At 41.0% G+C, this 17,202-nt stretch overlaps 1 protein-coding gene across 1 annotated transcript in view; it reads right to left on the minus strand.

The window, feature by feature from the left end:
* LOC113406022 (anosmin-1-like) overlaps positions 1–17,202 on the minus strand; it is a 171,902-nt gene that overhangs the window by 138,173 nt on the left and 16,527 nt on the right. The window contains exon 2 of the mRNA XM_026648102.1: positions 1,581–1,628. Within this exon, the coding sequence (XP_026503887.1) occupies positions 1,581–1,628 (48 nt within the window). The remainder of the gene's footprint in view (positions 1–1,580; positions 1,629–17,202) is intronic.

A 17,202-nucleotide genomic window follows, 5' to 3' on the forward strand; every position in this document is an offset into this window, starting at 1 on the left:
GACCCTACATGATCCAAAATTCTTACTGTGGAGATGTTGATACAATATATACCAAGGATCACCATATGCTAGAGCTAATATTAGCATCAGCATTTAAGCAGATTACATTAAAACAGTAATGCACAAACCTTTTTGCATATGGGAAGTCTGGATTTCATAAAACAGAGTACACTCAGCTATGTCAACTAAACAATGCACCTCTTTAGTAAGTGATCTATTCCATTATAATGCTACTGGGTTTTGACCCCATTTATAGTAAATCTATCAGGGAATAAACAGTGAATATAGATCACTACATGATTCAATGCCTAAATTATTGTAGGCCTACATCATCATGGAGATTTAGGGTCTGTAGCCTTTTGCCCACAGTTTCCTAATTGCCCATTCTTCACAATTTTCAGGTGAATTAGTAAGGCAGGAAATGGATGCATCTAACATTGTGTGTTTACGAAAAGAGCAGTCAGTGACTAGACCCTGCAGTTCCACTTTAACCCTCTAACTCTGCTGAAGCATTGTTGCTTCTCTCCAGGCAACCTAGCAAAATTCTTGTCCAGCAAAATCAGTTGGTTATCAGCTTACTTACCCCCTAAGCTTTTGGGGTCAAAGAGTCAGTTTGAGAAAGGGTAACAGTAGAGCCACTGGGATTTGTGAAAGAATTTTGTCAAAGAAATTCAGTCCTATGCTGTATATTAAGCATCCAACTGAACAAAATGTCTAATGTTGGAGTATTTCAGAGTTATTGGACATACGCTTTAACAAGACTTTTTGGCCTGAGGGCCACATCGGGTTTTCAAAATTGTATGGAGGGTCGGTTAGGGGAGGCTGTGTCTCCCCAAACAGCCAGGTGTGGCCCAGCCCCCGACCCCTATCCGACCCACCCTGCTTCTCACCCCCTGACAGCCCCCCCCGGGACTCCTACCCCATCCAACCCCCCCATTCCCTGTCCCCTGATGGCCCCCCCAGGGCTCCTGCCCCATCCACCACCCCCTGCTCTCTGTCTCCTGACCGCCCCCAGGCCCTCCTCCCCTAACTGCCCCCCGCCACCCCATCCAACCCCCCCTCCTTCCTGACTGCCCCCCCGGGACCCCTGCCCCCATTCAACCCACCTGTTCCCCGCCCTCTGACCGCCCCAACCCCTATCCACACCCCCGCCTCCTGATCACCATCCCAAACTCCCCTGCCCTCTTACTGTACTGCCTGGAGCACCGGTGGCTGGCGGCGCAGTGAGCTGAGCTGAGGCTACGGAGGAGGGGGAACAGCAGGGGAGGGGCCGGGGGCTAGCCTCCTGGGCCAGGAGCTCAGAGACCAGGCAGGAGGGTCCCGTGGGCCGGATGTGGCCCACGGGCCGTAGTTTGCCCACCTCTGCTATAGGCCTATTCCCATTTCCACCAGCAGAGGATATGGCTCTCTGGGTGCTTTATCTGACTATAAAGATCACAGGACTATGTTTTATCATAGCGAGCGTTTTTCAGAAAAAATCTTTATCAGCTCCTTCGGAAGACAGGTTTCTTAAAGTCAAAGACAAGTTTCATTTCCAAAAACCAGAGTGAAAGCTCCTGGGTAGTTAAAGAAGCACGTACCTTTGAACACTGTTTATGATTCTGGCACCAAACAAGGGAGCCATTGTTCTGCAAAAGAAAAATATATATATATATTAATATTAAATATGTCATTAAAAATTGCCCAGATCATGCCATCAGTTTTTAGGCTGAACTTCTCTTCTAATTCTGTTTGGAAACTGATGTTACAATATAAGCCCAGTATCAGTAACAATCCTGACAATTGTTTAGTTGTTATTGGGTGAGGTCTTCATCCCTGCCTTGGCCCCTTTACATTGGGTAAAAGGTCTAGCATGGCATAAAGGTCCCTTAAAAGCCCTGGTTACAACTGGGAGAGAGTTCCCCCAGCATAGGCACAGAGGAACCCAGCCATAAGGCTGCCTTCTGAGGATCTCCCCACCCAGCACTGATTGTAGAGGCATGCTGAGGGGCAGAACTGAGAACAGGAGGAATGTGTCAGAGCATATCAGGCAGCACTGTGGAGATTCTAGGCAGTGCTCCAGCTGACGGGGGAGGCTGGTGTAACTCTGACAAGCTCTTAGGGCATCTAAGTTACAACAAGGGTCTCTACGGCCCCCAAAGTAGCTCAGGATTGATAAAATGCAAAGATGGATTAAAACCACTATCGTCCTTCCTCCCCCTGGGGTGCAAGTTTACCTAAAATTCCAAAATCTCATCTATTATTTTTCACTTACTCTGTATAGTGGGGTCCATGGATAAAAGCATAGGAAAGAAAATCATTTTGTCCATTTTTTCCCCTTAAAGCAGACACGAAGGCCTTGATACAGCAAAAGCATTTAACACACATGGTTAACTTTAAACACATGAATAGTCTCAGACATCAACAGGACAACTTGCATGTTCAAAGCTAAGCACATGCTTAAGCGCTTTGCTTGGCTAGGACTTGAATTATAAACATTGATTTCCACATTTCTGTGATTAAAATAGAGAGAGGATGGTGGTAGGACGCAGTACATACCCTTTCTGAATTTGGACCTGCATATTGGACCTGATCCAAAGCCCACTGAAGTCACTTTAAGTGTGTCCATTGATTTCTACGGGCTTTGGATCAGCCCATTATGAAGTACAGGGACAGATATTTAAAACACTGAATTAACAAGAATTACACTTCTACTTTACAAGCTCAATTAATGCAATTAAAATTATGTACATGCTTGTTGGAGATGAATATGGTAGAAGAGAGGACCTGCATCTGTAGGTCAGGAAATTCCACTTAGTTCTGGTAATGAATTTTAGTTTTGTTTATTTTTATATGGCAGAGTAGATGTTTTTAGCATCAGAGCTATTTGCTAGAATATCTAAGAAGATGGTATATATAAAGATGAGCAACCGGTACTCCACTTATCCAAAGCTCATTTTAGTAGCAGTCTTAAAAGGTTCTTGATTCATATAATTTGATTTCAATATTTTATGTGCATTTGCCTTTTCATCTTCACAATTATCTACTATAAAACCACTGCTTCATATATACAATCTCATATTTAGCTGTGATTATTTTAGAATTTTACTAGCTACAATGTTTATAGACACAAGAATAATTAAATATAAAAACAGAAGTCATGCACAACTCCTTAAAAAGATATAAATAGTTGAAATAAAACTTTAGGATCTCTATAAAGAACACACACGAGTGGGAATGCTTTAGTGTTATCCTCAATGTCACTCTAGAATATATTGATTCCCTTTTCAAATCTAGCCAGTGGAAATGTTAAAGCAATATTTTACATGCTACTTTCATTTTCTTACTTCTTCACGTAAAAAAGTAACAGAAAGAGCAATGATTGCAATAACAGATTAGTAGCAATTTATTGTTTTATTTCCTAGTCAGGCAGCCCCTTCTACTGAAACAAAAAAAGCATTCTTGTTTTTTAATTATATCTGGTACTTGGAACAATACCTCAACAAATATCCAGATGGATGGCTTTCCTTCTTTTTAATGTTTTACATCTACAAACATTTGCATTTTCCTACTGTAAACTAGTATGTGTTCAATTAAAAAAAAATTCTAAGTTCAGAGCCACATAAAACCATCACTTAGCAGAGTCAGCTGCATACAAACTAATATGTACTGAACGTTATACTGTATTTTATAAGGTGAAAGAGCAAATTTTCAGTGCTTTACTTGAACAATATGGAAACTAACATTCTAAACCCTGATTCCTTTCCCTTTGCAAATGACTAATACAAATAGCATTTACATTCAAGAAGTGATTTTTTTAAATGCAAACCAGGGCCGGCTCTGGCTTTTTGGCTGCCCTAAGCAAAAAAAAAACAAACAAAAAAAAGGGGGCCGCCAGAACGGCAAAGCAAAAAAAAAAAAACAAACCTGCAGCGCAGCCGGAGCGCGGGTGCAGGGGGACCGGCTGGGGGGGCAGGGAGCAGGCGGGAGAGAGAGAGAAGGGGGCGGCCAGGGCTACACCAGGGGCGCTGCCAGGCGGCCCCTCCCGCTGCGCCGCCTCCTGCCGCCTGCCGGGAGGGCTCCTCCGCTCTGGTCGGTGGGGAGAGAAGGAAGAGGACTGCCCTGCAGGGCGCTCTGGTTCTCTGCGTTGCTGCCCCCTACAGGGCCAGGAGCGGAACAAGAAAAAACAAAAACAAAAAAAAAGCGGCCGTGCCGCCCTAGGATTGGGCAAAATGCTGCCTCCAACAATCTGCCGCCCCAAGCACCTGCTTGCTCAGCTGGTGCCTGGAGCCGGCTCTGATGCAAACCCATCTGGATAGAACTTTATGTTTCAAAGTATCTGAATTCCTGAATTTTAGCTTGGACATTTTACCTGCTAGATTCCCTTGCATTTCTGTATTTCTATAGAGTCAAATCCAGGTACCACTTAATTCAATGGGAGTTTTACCATTGATTTTAATGGGACTATGATCTGACCATTGTACTTGACCTGTAAATTTAAGGCCAGGTTGCCTTTGAAAATTTCCTTCTAAATTTTAAAACAAATGAACCAAAAATTCAAATGCAAGTGATTAGAAAGTGAAAGATGACAAAGCCATTTGCCTTGGAAATATTACAAGTACATAATTCAAGCTTTTGATGAAAACATGAAAAACAAATATTTATAAAGAAACTGACAAAGATATTTAGATGCTTTGCTTCTGACAGGTATGCATGCACACTGCACTATCGAGTTGCCCAGCCAGTAACATCATTGGGCATGATCCTGCAAGATGCAAAGCACAGGGGTTCTGTGCCTTCCGCTCCATAGTAAATGGAAACAGAGGGAATCCAGCAGTGTACAGAAAGTTCTTAGCACCTTGCCGGATCAAAGGACTTGTAAGCATGAAAAGCACTGAACGGTTCAAGAACCTTGTTTATATCCATGGCCTGGAATAGGGAAGTACTTTTAATAAGTATTATCACAATATCCCTCCAAAGCAACTGGAAACTGCCAGCTATGGAGGCAAGCCATGACAAAAATAACTTCCCTCATTGGCATCTTATTCCATAATTTTCCATTATGAGGTTTCTTGAACCTTCTTTTGAAGTATCTGATACCTGACACTGCTAGAGATAAGAGGCTGAGCTAAATGAACCACTTGTCTGATCTGTTATGACAATCCCTACGTCCCTATTATCATTTTTGAAAGTCTGTTCCTTTCTGCAATCTTTGATTCACTTTTGATTGAAACTCCTATTCTTCAAAAGCTTCTTCTGTCAAAAATGAAAGCCCCATAAATGAAGAGAGAAGTGTAGAAATAAGTCCTTCATATGACAACCTGTCACCTGCATGAAACAGAGCTACTGAGTAGACAGACCAATAGCTGCTGCTAAGGCAAACATTAAGGGGATGGCATGAGTTTACAACACTACAAATGCAGCTCATACAGGCATCTTATTCCCAACATTTTTCATTAACCTGTCAGCAATCTCTGCAGCCTAAACATTATATGCTGTGAAACAGCACTTTCTCCTAACTGATATAACACTCTCCCACCACTCACTCACTTACTAATTAACTGTGTTTATGGTGTTTGCATGTATATCTATATACACAGCATAAATACATTAATGAGAATTTCTTATAGGGTCTTGGAGATTCCTTTTTACCTAACCAAAAATGACAGGCAATCCATCTTCAGGAATATGGAAATAAATCCATTTGAACAGGAAATAGCATTCTCCACATCCGTTTAACTTTCTCTAATTTGCAGAAACTGGGATTCAAATTGCATAGGGAAGGAGTTAGCTATCTGTGTTTAATACAGGCCTGTGGTAAGTTTCCCCTTTTAGGCTCCTCCTCCTCCAGGTTCAACAAGCCTTGCAGATGCACCTTATTAGCACATCACAGGCTCAGAATAGCTCATTAGCCTCCCCCTGCCCAGTGTGAGGGCGTGTCCCTTCTCAAACCCCTCCCCTCATGATGGGATGGCCATTCACAGGGAAGGGGCGGTTGACTCCATCCCCGATCTCTTGTGACAAGAAATCAGCGTTAGTGTGGTCTGGTGTTCTACTCAGAAACTATAGGGTTGTAATGCAAGATACTATCTCATTAAAAGAGGGTTCTTGTCCCTCATGGTCTGAATCCAGCGTACGGGTGGATTCAGATCAGTGATTAGGGAGAAGTGGCTACACAACAGGTAAAACCTGAAGGCATCTACCACCCATTTGATCGATAATGCCTCCTTTTCAATAAATGAGTATGACTTTTATCTAGGGAATAGCTTCCTACTTAGGTATAGGACTGGGTGTTCTTCTCCTCCAAAGTCCTATGAGAGAACAGTACTGAGACTGATGTTCAAAGCATCTGTATGTAGTATGAATTTCCAGGAAAAATCAGGGTTGAAGAGCCTGGTTGCCTGGCATAGTCATGTTTTCAGTTCCCTGAACACTTCCTTGAACTTCCCATCCCAGTGGATCTTCTTAGGGTTGCTGCCTTCCTCAAATTCTCCCTGGTGAACATCCCTATGTTTCTAATTTTCTCCCTTAATTCAGATATATTAGGTCATATGTAAGACACTAACATCTTGCTCTTCCCACCCTTCTCGTAGCAAGTCCAAGATGCCTCACGGTTGGCAGACATACAGCAACTCAAATAAGAAGAGCCCTGTAGAGGTTTGTGGGATCACCCCAATGGCAAAAAGGACTGGTGGAAGTAGCCAGTCCCACTGCTTAGGGTTGTCATTGACAAAGCATTTTAACTTTCCTTTCGGGGTGTTATTAAACTGCTCTACTAAACCGTCAATCTGTGGTTGGTATACCAAGGTTTTCAGGGACTTGACCTTCAGAAGGAAGCATAATTCCTTCATCAGTTGGGAAGTGAAGTTAGTCCCTTGGGTGGTTAATATCTCGTGGTATCTCTGCCACCCACTTATACCACCACTCCGATTCCATCTTGAGCAGAGCAGCTGGACTCTATCCTCTCTAAGGCTTTTTTTAAAAAACGCTTTGTAGCAGGCATAGTTTGCCCACATTCTCCACCATTTGTGGGGAAGGGCAGGGCTCCCTAGGCCCCTCCAGGTCCCACTGTCTGTTGTTTACCCTCTCTTCTACCATTGCAGGTGCGCCTTGTTAGTGCAACACAAGCCCAGAAGAGCTCTTTATCCTTCTCCAACCCAGTGTAAGGGCATGTCCTTGTCTGTACAGTGTCTAGTTTCTCCACTAAGGACACATGTCCTTCCTGGCCACTGATGATCAGTAAGCAACTAGTGGACCTGCCTTTTGTTGAGGTTTTCAGTGTTTTTCTGTGGGGAATCACAGGATGCCAGATTAAAGAAGCTTCTGCAAGACATCTGTTCAAGAAACTCTCTCTTGACACTAAGGGAATGTCTTAACAGCAATTAAACACCCTGGGCTGGCCTGTGTCATCTGACTCAGGCTCGCTGGACTTAAGCTATGAGGCTGAAAAATTGCAGTGTAGATGTTCAGGTTGAGAGTAGAGCCTCCTCCCTCACAGGATCCCAGAGTTCGGGCTCCAGCCCAAGCCTGAACATCTACACCATAATTTTGCAGCCTCATAAGCCCACGTCAGTTGACAAGGATCAGCCATGAATGTTTTATTGCTGTGTAGACATAGCCTAACAGATTTGCTAACTACTGATCCATATCAAACTCCCATTTTCACATAATGTTCTTGGGCAGGTCATGTGGGGGCAATGGAGTAGGTTTTTAAGTTAAGTGGGGCAAAATACAGTAAAACATGATTGTACTTACTACTAAGCTGAAAATCAATGAGGAGCTGCATGTTGTTGATGATTCATGAACACTTGCCTCTTTGGAAGTGAAAATCACTTAATCTTTTCAGTTGATACAATGCCATGGATGAAACAAATGATGGCAAGAGCTGACTTTGAATTAAATAAGTCATGTAATAAACCCAAACCCACAAGGCCAGATCCTGGAGTCCTGCTTAGGGCCCCATGTTCTCTTCCACATACATATGGAAGGCAGATTGTCACTGCAGAGTAGGAGAGTTTTGCCTCTGTGGTATGCCTCCCCTACAGACTCCAATCCTGCAGGAACTACTTGACTGGAGAGAAAGGGAGGGGGTAGGATCCAGCATTGCACATTTGGAGATGGCAAGGAGGGAGTGGGTGAACAACCTGGGCTTCTCTCCTAACTGAACCCAGGGATATAGACAGTGTTAGCTTCTACTTGCTTGTCCCTCTTGAGGGTAATTCTCAGGGCAGCATTTGGAAGAGCCAGCATGGAGGCACAAGGCTTGCATACGATGGTCTACCAGAGTACAGGGCTATCTAAGATACGCTCAGATCCCAGGGATATGCTGGTTTTGGGGGCTGGTCCCCTGGCGTCTGCCATGGGAAGGGCAGAGGAACACCCAGAAGAACTGCTAGGAAACTCCACAGATTGATACCCACAGACTTTTCTCTTTTCTACATAGGTTGTTCTTTTACTGTGAGTTTTGCCTCAAATGACAACTGTTTAACTATGGAGTAAAGGCTCTGTATTTGGCCTATTGAAATTTGGTCTAATAAGTAAAAGAAATAACAAATTTAATTATCAGGGTTCAGTGACCTGGTAAGTTGTAATGTGAGAGGGCAAATAATAATGAGCATTAGTTTTAGGTATTATTTGTGTAAGGAAATAGGAATGATTGTGACTGATATTTAGGCAAACAGGAATGAGGTTTGTAAAATAAAATCATCACAGCCTCCTTTTCCTGGCATTTCTTCTAGCATCATTTAAGTAAATAAAAAAGGGGGATTAGTTGTTCGTCTATTGCAGGGAACTTGGGGCTGAGGTTCCCTGGGAAGAAATCCAAAATGGTAGTCCGTATTTTGGAATACATATTTGGAGTGCATCTATTGCTTTGAGTAGGAGAACTCTGTATACTGTATGATCCTTCAAAGCAAAATGAAATACATAGATTTCTGAACAAAACCCATAGTTATGTCACAATTACCTAAGCTGCAGAAAAGTAAACCTGGATTTCCAGCTAACCCAGTAGAGTGAAGCTATAAGAATCACTGCTTGTCAGAAGAAGTTATGAAGCTTTGACGTGTCTAATGATCTGTTTTGAAGACTTAATTGCATCCCTATAAACACAAACCAAAATTCAATTACCATGGATAACATACAGCCTAACAATAGATATGGAATTTAATCATCTAGATTAGCCACCAATACTATTTTAAGAAAAACTACATCCCAAATTATGTCAAATTATGAACAGTGCTGTTAGGTGTAGAAAGTATCAGCCTAATTTCTCTGTGGACTTCAGTGCAAGACTGGTATCTATGTTTCACTTTTATAGATAGGTGGGAAAGAAAATGATAGCAAAATATCCTCCCCATGACATTTTACTGATCCTACGTAATTCCTGTGAATGATTTCAAAGATTATTCTTAATTTACATAACAGACTGTGTTTATTCTAGTTTATAGTGAAATCTGTAAAGCTACAACCCATAACACATCAAAAAGATATGACCCAGCAAAATAAAATTGATGAATACTTTTCTGAGTGATTTAATAAAAAAATAAAGTCAAGATCGAGTGCTACAAAAACTCCAGAGACTTCAGTGTTTCTTGATTGGCCATCATAGTTAATAATCTCCTAGAGAGACAGCTGTCAAAATCTAAACCTCATTAAAAGAAGAATGAACAGGAGATCAGTAGTCTTAAAATTATATACCATACATTGTTATGGTTTAATTTAGGCCTTTAATGAAGATTACATTTCTTCCTTCTACCACAGTGTCTACTAAAAATGGACACAAAAACTACTAGATAAACAAAGCTGTACAAACAAATGAGCACAGACAATCTTTTTGATTTCTGCAGCACTCGTGAGTTATGACTGCCTTCTTGTGGTTTTACGAACTACTCCGAGACACTTTCTAGAAGTCATCCCCTACCAACGAAGCAGCAATCTCAGTCACATTATGAAAGAAAATTTTAGATTTAAAATAAAGTTCAATAAGGAGTATGAGACAAAGAACCAAGAGCAAATAATGATAACTTGAAGGTAGAATATGGAATTTCATATTCAAAAGCATTGGGACAAATCCTGCTTGCTTTATTCAGGTGCATAGTCCCATTGAAGTCAATGGATCTACTTGCATGAATAAGACAACCAAGATTTGCACTGTACACTTTTCTGTAAACTATATTTCCTCAGGATACATAGTTTCCACTTTAGCTTTTCCTCAAGGTTCAAAATAGAGTTTATTGGATCTGAAAAAATAAACTAGGAAAGTAACGTTCATCTAGTATCTACCAGGATGTAACCTCCTGGAAATATTTTTTGTACCAGAGGAAAAAACAGCTACATACATTTCACAAAATATAGCTGCCATATTTGGACTGCATTAGTAGTCACATTAAAGTATGACTGAGCCACAAACTAGATACGTTTAAAAGTTCAGCAATGTTCCAGGTCTGGGCAACATTTGTGTGCAACTTATGTTGCAAATTCATTTGATTTTGTAAAGAAAAACATGATAATATATATTAATCTTTGATTGGACAACTTCAATATATATAATATACATAATATCATTCATTATGGATTTCGTGGTCCGTTGCAAAGATACTTGGGATAAAATGTATTTATCATGTACTGCATTCGCCTGCGCTTTGCCCACTAATCCATCTCTCCCAGAACTACTTCCAATACTCCAAACAGCTGAGTAGCGTCTAACACAGGGATCGGCAACGTTTGGCATGCGGCTCGCCAGGGTAAGCCCCCTGGCGGGCCAGGACAGTTTGTTTACCTGCTGCGTGTGCAGGTTTGGCGGATTGCGGCTCCCACTGGCCGCGGTTCACTGCTCCAGGACAATGGGGCCTGCGGGAAGCAGCGCGGGACGAGGAATGTGCTGTCCTATATATATCAACATGCAAGAGAAATTTTCCATCATTCCTCCAGACTGTGACATTTTCCTCTGAAAATTACAATGGCCTGAGGCTCAGCTTGGGCAGTAAATAAAAAAGGGGGATCAATTCCTGGATTAATGACAGGTTTCAGGTTCCAATACCTCATGCCCTTGCAAAGCTAAGGATACAAGAAACAGTGGTGACTGAATATTTTGAAACATTTCTAAAATAGTTTATCTATAAAATATATGGGATGTAAGAGCACATGATAGTGTTGTATAGCAGAAAGGTTCTATTATCACGTGTTTGGGTTGGCCATGTTACTGATTGCAGGACTGAGCCTATTGGCACAACCTAGCTATTAGTGTTGTAATTTAATTCCAAGCCTCTGTAAAACTCAGCAAGTTTTCACCTTTGGTCTATTTCATTATACTTCATCAATTAGCATGCTAAATACAATGTACTACATGGTGGCCATATAAATGAATTTCATGGACTCTGTTTAACTAGCATATACAGAACATTACTCAGTACTACAGGGTGCTTCACTTGTCTCTCAGGTTGCTGTGAAAAGAGTCTGATGTTCTATTGTGTTAAATATAGAAATGAATTAAGGGAACTATATACATACACATATAATCTTCCATAAACAAACACTATGCTAAGAGAATATTATTAAAGTTAAAAAAAAAAAAGCTCTCAAAGGTTGGGAAATGCCAATATTAAAGTAGCCCATGTAACTTTAATATGGCTCTCTTTTGCATATGTATTACAATGCCTGCTTTAATTATATGATCACAGGCTTTCTTTTCCACAGGAACACTGCCTCATTCAGTACACAGGATGAGGATGAGAAGCATCCCATCTACCAGGTCTACCAGTTTCCCAGAAATGTTTGGAAATGAGTCCTAACCAATTTGTGGTAATTCAGGAACCAAATAATTGAGTGTAAACCTGCAGCACAGCCCATCTTCACTCTGAATATTTGGAAAAGTTCTAAGAGTAAACCCAGAACTGTATTGTGCGTGAAGTGCTATTTTCAAAGGCTCACAGTCAATTCCAAACCAGTTCTCACCAGAACACTTAAAGACACTTTTCCTCACTGAGGACTTTTTCCAGGACAAATTTCAGTTGTTACACTCTTTCTCTCTCCCCCGCATTTTATTGCCTTAGCTGTTTTTAAAAGGTCACGTCATTTTCTGATCATTAGAAAGGTGTTTCTTTTCTCCTTTTCCTGCTCTTCTCATGCCAATACAGCTGAAACATTTTGCTGAAACCATACAAGAAAAAAAATCATCTATCCTGGAAATAAAACCAGAGACCAATTCTGGAAAAAAAAATCAACCTGAAATGTGAAAGTGTTAAATGTTAAATGTTAAAACAACGGAACAGAATGGTAACTATTACGCAAGCCTGAAGTACCGGGGAGCTACCAAATCCCTCTATAATAATGATTTTCAGTGGCAGAAATCAGAGGAAGAATTAAGTTAGTATTTCTCTCTATCATTTTCTGATAAAGCTTTCTAGAAATCAGAAAGCCTTTCATGTATCAGTGGCTCAGAGGACAGTCTAACAACTGGTAAGTGAGGATAGGATGTACTATAAAAAGAAAATATCTATCCCTTCAGGACAAGACTGAAATATTTGACACTGACACATCCCCGGTCATCAGTGGTATAACTGGTATGCAGAGGAATCATTTACTGACAAGTCAAGTTTCAAATGTTTTTGGCATCAGGTAAAGGAAGTAAAATATAAACAAGCTCATTTGTGCTCCAATTGTTGGAAACTTTGTAATGTTTTAGATCTCAAACCCACCTTTCAGTTTAGACCTCTGCATGATCCATAGCATTTTAATGGCTTCTGAAAAATGCAGAATTGGATATGGAATTCTTTGAACCAGCTCTCAAGTCTGCAACTGTATTATATATTCTTTCTATGGTCTCAAGACAAACTTCCTAACACACACACAATATATATATATAACTTATGCTCAAATACAGAAAATTCAAATAAACACAAATTCCCTTTTTCCAACATATTGTAGCTCTTGCTAAGCAGTGCTTGATACCACAGACCAGTACTTTTTCCTTAAATCATCCAATCCTGTAGCATTATATAATGCTACAATGGCTCCATCTTTGGAAGGTCCCATGTATTGCTGTTAGGCAACTTCTTATCTGCCCAAGAACCTTCATCCCATTCTATTCTATTCAGATTCTTATACCATGCTCATCACTGTAGCATTTGAACACCTTCCAGTATCGTATTAAGCAATATGACTAACACCAGTCATGTGTTATTCCCCGTTTTATCCCATTTTATCAATCTTCCTGCATGTATGAGGCTGGTAAGACAGATAATGAGGTGTGTTGGGTGCAGAACTATCACTATGTTGATGACTTTTAAATTTATCTATCATTTTCACTGGACCTGGAAAGTGTGGTCTGTTTGCTTTCTTCATGTTTGGCACTGAGAGAGGTTTGGATGAAAATGATTTGGCTGAGGCTTCATCCTGACAAGATGTATGCCAATAGGTATGGGCAAGTATCTTCAAGGCATGAAGGGTTGACATCCACCCCCATATTGCAGGATTTACATTTGTTGATGAGGTTTACAATTTTGGGTTGTTTCTGAATCTGAAGGCATCTGGATGAACATGTTATAGTAATAATCATAAACTGGTTCCTATTTCACTTCTGGATTAAATTTGAAGTGTTGATCTTGATTTAAAAGTCCTGAATGGTAGTTCCTGGCTATCTTAGAGGCAACTACTCCCCCAGTCTACCACTGTGGGAGATAAGACCATCTGGAATAATTTCTTCTAACACTCTGTCCCTTGATTCAAACTCTAGGTGCTAGGTTGCAGGTCATTTTCAGAGAATGGCCCTGCCTGGACTATGGAATTCACTCTCTCTGTTGGCCCAACAAAAACAGCTTTGATTTTATCTTCATGACATAGCTTATTCTATTGGTTCATAGTTCATCTATTTATTCTGGCCTTGAACTGTGGAGGATGATGTGAGGATGATGCATTAAGATGGCATTGAAGGAATTCATTTTGCATGTCATTAATTAATATATTGTTTCTTGTTGTATTTGTATGGACACAGATGTGACAATTGGGCCTACAAAGTGTACTCTAAGTTCAACCGTGAAATGATGCAAAAGTTAATTAAATGTCACAATAGCCTGTGACTTTTTGCCTGCTGAGAATTAACCATGTACATCAGTAGTAGGAAGCCTCCTAAACATCCAGTGCGGCCACTGGACGATTGAGATGCTAAAGGAGAACTCAAAGATGATAAGGCCATTGCAGAGAAATTAAGTGATTATGAAGTTGTCAAGAAGATATGAATAGAAGGTTGAAGAAGGCTCACCAATCTATTAGAATTCTTTGAGGGCCACAAACAAGCATGTGGACAAGGGGGATCCAGTGGATATAGTGTATTTAGATTTTCATAAAGCCTTTGACAAGGTCCCTCACCAAAGGCTCTTAAGCAAAGTAAGCTGTCATGGGATAAGAGGGAAGGTCCTCTCATGGACTGATAACTGATTAAAAGATAGGAAACAAGAGGTATAAATGGTCAGTTTTCAGAAAGGAGAGAGGTAAATAGTGGTATCCCCCAGGGGTCTGTACTGGGACCAATCCTATTCAATATATTCATAAATGACCTGGAACAGTGAGGTGGCAAAATTTGCAGATGATATAAAACTACTCAAGATAGTTAAGTCCCAGGCAGACTGTGAAGAGCTACAAAAGGTTCTCTCAAAACTGGGTAACTGGGCAACAAAATGGCAGATGAAATTTAATGTTGATAAATGCAAAGTAATGCAAATTGGAAAACATAATCCCAACTATACATATAAAATGATGGGGTCTAAATTAACTTTTACCACTCAAGAATGAGATCTTGGAGTCATTGTGGATAGTTCTCTGAAAACATCTACTCAATGTGAAGCAGCAGTCGAAAAAGGTAACAGAAGGTTGGGAATCATTAAGAAAGGGATAGATAATAAGATAATATTGCCTCTAAATCCATGGTATGCCCACATCTTGAATACTGCATGCAGATGTGGTCACCCTATCTCAAAAAAGATATATTGGAATTGGAAAGGGTTCAGAAAAGGGCAACAAAAATTATTAGGGGTATGGAATGGCTTCCATATGAGGAGAGATTAATAAGACTGGGACTGTTCATCTTGGAAAAGGGACAACAAAGGGGGGATATGATTGAGGTCAATAAAATCATGACTGGTGTAGAGGAAGTAAATAAGGAAGTGATATTTACTCCTTCTTATAACAGAAGAACTAGGGGTCACCAAATAAAATTAATCGGCAGCAGTTTTAAAACAAACAAAAGGTAGTATTTCTTCACACAACACACAATCAACCTGTGGAACTCTTTGCCAGAGGATGTTGTGAAGGACAAGACTATAACAGGGATTAAAAAAGAACTAGATAAGTTCATGGAGAGTAGGTCCATCAATAGCTATTAGCCAGGATGGGCTGGAATGGTGTCCCTAGCCTCCGTTTGACAGAAGCTGGGAATGAGCGACAGGGAATGGATCACTTGATGATTACCTGTTCTGTTCATTCCCTGTGGGGCACCTGGCATTGTCCACTGTTGGAAGACAGGATACTGGGCTAGTTGGACCCTTGGTCTGACCCAGTATGGCTGCTCTTATATTCTTATGTTCTTATGTTCATGGAAAACAGGTGAAGTTGTTCTCAATAAATGAATGTTATGAACAGGTGTAAGAAAACTAGACAGCATAACTAGATTAGTCCACACAAAAAAATGGCTTACTCATATAACTCTCAAGGACTGTAATGAGATCATACTTAGTAAGCAAGAAGATGTGGAAGCAAAGTTACCTATGCCAAGTTTGGCCTTACAGAAATGTATTTAATTGGTGGGCAAAATAATAAGGATACAATATGCCACCCGCTCTTACTCCTTTTGGGGGTTCCTAAAAAAAGACTTTGGAGGAAAAAAAAGAATCATCTTCCCCCCAGCTCATCCCTGAACCTGCCAGCATTGCATCTCATCTTGACTAATCTCAGCTTCCTCCATCCAAGTCAGAAGGAACAGACTTGGCTAAGGGACTTTCTTTTCAAGAGGAAGGCCGCCTGTCCTTTCTCTTGTTTAAGGAACATTGTTTTCACCTGCAAGTGCTGAAAGTCATGACAGTATCATGACATCCAGTCCTTAGCCCATCAGTGGGGATATCTAATTGTCCATACCACAAAGGTGACATAAGATCCTGTACTGGTTTTCCCTTCCCTTGTTGGGTTGCTTTCTGGCGCCATCGGTTCTTTCCTCTGATGCAATCTCTCATTCTCTCGGCTTTTCAATGAATCATGAAATCAGCTATACTCTATTCATCCAAACCTGCCTTGTCTATGGAGATAGGATCCAATGAGATGAGATCCATGACCAGAATGTGAACCAGAGTCCAAGCATCAGATGTCTTGGTTGACTTGCCAGTAAACGCATCCAGTCATAATTAATCAGCAGCCCAGTGTTCCAAAAACATCAACAAAGCCATGTTTCACCCATCTTTTCTATGCTATCTCTCCTCCACCTTGTATCTGTCTGTTTGTTAAAAACAGGATATATGAATGCCCTTCACATATCAGGACTGAGAATAAAATTAACCTGTTTCATCAAAGAAAGGTTATTAATCAAAATAAGAGACTGATATTTTAATGTCAAAAGGAGAGAGAGTTTGATAGGGTCTGACTAAGTTTGGTTTACATAATCACTCAATTTCAGTTTCGGTATACATGCTTATTTCCTTTCTTGCTCTTTTTGTATTTGACCAATAAACTTTCAATTTTAGAATGGGTGCTTTCTGGTGTTTTCCAAGAAACCAAGTAAATCAAGGTCTCCGTAGAAAAAAAAACCCAGACCCCTCACTGTTTTATGTTGGTTTTATAACACCTTTAACTCTTTTTCTCTTGAAATTAATACAACACTCATCATGGATTTTTCAAAAGCAGTCATCATTGGTCTAAGACAGTGGTCTCCAACCTTTTTACTCACAAGATCACTTTTTGAATTTAAGATCAACCCAGGATCTACCCCACCCCTTCCCCAAGGCCCCAGCCCTTCCCCGAAGCCCCACCCCACTCACGCCATTCCCCCCTCCCTCTGTCGCTTGCTCTCCCCCACCCTCACTCACTTTCACCAGGCTGGGGCAGGGCGTTCGGGTGCAGGATGGGGTGCAGGCTCTTGGCTTGGGCTGAGGGGTTCTGAGTGTGGGAGGGGGCTCAAGGCTGAGCCTGGGGCAGGGGGTTGGGGTGCAGGAGTGAGGGGTGCAAGCTCTGGGAGGGAGTTTG

This window comes from Terrapene carolina, unplaced genomic scaffold, assembly GCF_002925995.2.
Source record: "Terrapene carolina triunguis isolate 2854851 unplaced genomic scaffold, T_m_triunguis-2.0 Scaffold22, whole genome shotgun sequence".
Lineage (NCBI taxonomy): Eukaryota > Metazoa > Chordata > Testudines > Emydidae > Terrapene > Terrapene triunguis.